This window comes from Hibiscus syriacus, unplaced genomic scaffold (genome assembly GCF_006381635.1).
Source record: "Hibiscus syriacus cultivar Baekdansim isolate YM2019G1 unplaced genomic scaffold, ASM638163v2 tig00113725_pilon, whole genome shotgun sequence".
NCBI classification, from domain to species: domain Eukaryota; kingdom Viridiplantae; phylum Streptophyta; class Magnoliopsida; order Malvales; family Malvaceae; genus Hibiscus; species Hibiscus syriacus.
Genome location: NW_024063471.1, coordinates 6,636,064 through 6,638,298, shown reverse-complemented (window position 1 = coordinate 6,638,298; position 2,235 = coordinate 6,636,064). Strand labels below are relative to the sequence as shown.

At 34.5% G+C, this 2,235-nt stretch overlaps 1 protein-coding gene across 1 annotated transcript; it reads right to left on the bottom strand.

Moving 5' to 3' along the window:
* Nucleotides 1–234: 234 nt before the first annotated feature.
* LOC120187444 (ATP-citrate synthase alpha chain protein 1-like) lies at nucleotides 235–865 on the bottom strand. The gene is made up of 2 exons (XM_039191153.1): nucleotides 708–865; nucleotides 235–631 (listed from the first exon to the last, which is right to left on the bottom strand). Exons 1-2 carry the CDS (start codon nucleotides 861–863, stop codon nucleotides 470–472), a joined length of 318 nt encoding a protein of 105 aa, XP_039047084.1. The 5' UTR covers nucleotides 864–865; the 3' UTR covers nucleotides 235–469.
* Between the last annotated feature and the right edge of the window lie 1,370 nt (nucleotides 866–2,235).

The following is a 2,235-nucleotide window of genomic DNA, read 5'->3' as shown; positions in this document are numbered from 1 at the left end:
ACCCTTATCTCTCTCTTCCTTTTTATTTAATGTAAACAATAAACGTATATTTTTTTGATTTATTTTTTATTCGAAATAAATAAAAAAATGTACCTCAAAAATTCTTTATAGTGCTTCTGAAACGGGAAAAAATATCCCTCTTTTTTACAATATGTTCAGGTTTTATACCCAAAATTTTTACATAGGCTTTGAATAAAAAACAACCCTAGCCCTACTATTGAATCACTGTGTGTGATGAGTTTTGGTTTTAATGCCCTGGATTTTTCGGGCTTTGATGGATTTGAGACTGATTTCTTTTCTTTTTCTTGATGCTACTGAGATGATGGTGATTTGTTTGGCTAGGCTCGACGGTGGGAAGATGTTGGAAACAACAGCGGTTGGAATCTCATATAGTGGCGACGACAGCCGCTGAAGAGGCTGCAACTTATTAGGGTTAGGGTTAGGCTGTTTGGGCTAGGTTTGAATCCATTTAGGTCCGGGTGGTTTGAATACGGGTCTGGGAAATGGACTCGGATTTCTGGTTTGTAATTGGGCTTGGGTATTTTGTAAATGGTTTTATTTTGTAAACAAAATGGTGCTCACAAGCTTCAGAAGTGAAAGATGAATCGATTGGGACAAAGATGGTCTTCACCTGTATTAAGGTATCGCAGTAAGAAATAGAAGAAATAAAGATAAGGCATGAAGAATTCTAGTTTCTCATACAGTACCTTGTCCCAGTTCTCTTCAATCACAATTCCTCCACACTCCGAAAAGCTAAAGCTGTTACCGAGTCGCTCCGACACAACGTTGAGATAGAACTCTTCATTGTGAGGAATGAAAGGTTCAACAATGAATGTTGTGACAGGTCCTTTACAACCACCCATTTCCACATGCAAGCGTTCAAGAGGTTAACACAAAGTCTAACCTTAAAAGTTAAACCTTATCAATAATGTCAGACTAGCGGTAGTAAGTAGTAACCTCTTTGCCAAGGCGCTCTTTTACAAAAGCAATAACTTGAGAAAAATCAAGATTTAAGCCAACCAAACCACTCTTCCCACGCTTTCCAAACAACATATCAGGTTTAATAACCAGCTTCTGCGACAAATGTCATGGCTCCTTCTCTGCTAGCTCGTTGAAATCAGTTGACTCCGTCACCTAAACACAGCTGCATAACCAAACAAACAATTGAAATTCAATACTTGAAGTAATCAGTAATCAAGAAATAAAGGAGGATAAACAGTTTCCAGTAAAAATTATATTCAAAATTTCCTGATCTGGAAAAACTATTTTCGTATATCGAAATTAGTTGGAAATGCTTAGCAAACAAAATAATAATAATGCGAAATATTGAACGAAAACAGGAGATCCAGAAGGAGAAATGAACTGACTTGTGCAGATTCGATTGGCAAATCCTTTCCGGAAAGCCTATTGAAATGCTGCTTCAACAATCTCTTGGAATCATACCCTCTGATCTTCTTGCGAGCCATTTCTTCGTTCTTTTCTCTGCAAAATCAAGGCATAAACCTTTGTAATTCAGATCTGGAAAAATAATCTAATCAAAAGGAGAGTAAATGAAATGGAGAAAAGAGCGTTGGAAGACGGAAGGTGGAGTTACAGCTACTGCGTTCGAAACTCTGTTTTTGTCACTTCAGTTTTTGTTTGGTGTTCCTTTGTTTTATTTCAGTTTATTCCTGAAATCCAACCCTAATCCAATTCACCAAACCGCTCCATACCAAATTTTCAACAAATAATAAAATGATACCCAGTAGTTCAATAAGTTTTGTAAAATGATCTCGTAATTATCTGTTCACGACAATAATTCAAGATTAAACTACGTAACAATATCACTAAATCTTATTTATTTGGCTCGTCACATATCACTAAATCTTATTTATGTGCGTATTTGACATTTTTCTAATGAATTTCAAGTTCAATGGCTTCTCGTTTTGACCATCTTTTTTACAATATTTTTTGTTGAGCTTTGACCATCCAAGTTTAGCTGAATTTCGTTCTCTTTTGTATTATATATATATATATATATATATATATATATATATATATATATAAACAAAAGATACAATCAGACCCGAATTTTGGTGTCCTTAGGGTGAAAAAGAAAATTATATCTAAGGATTTAAATTATAATTTATATCTATATTTTCAGTCGTGTTGCGTCTATTGTTATTGCTGACATAAATGATAATATTGCGTCAATGCAAGTATCGTGATTGTGAATTTTTAATAATATGTGTTATT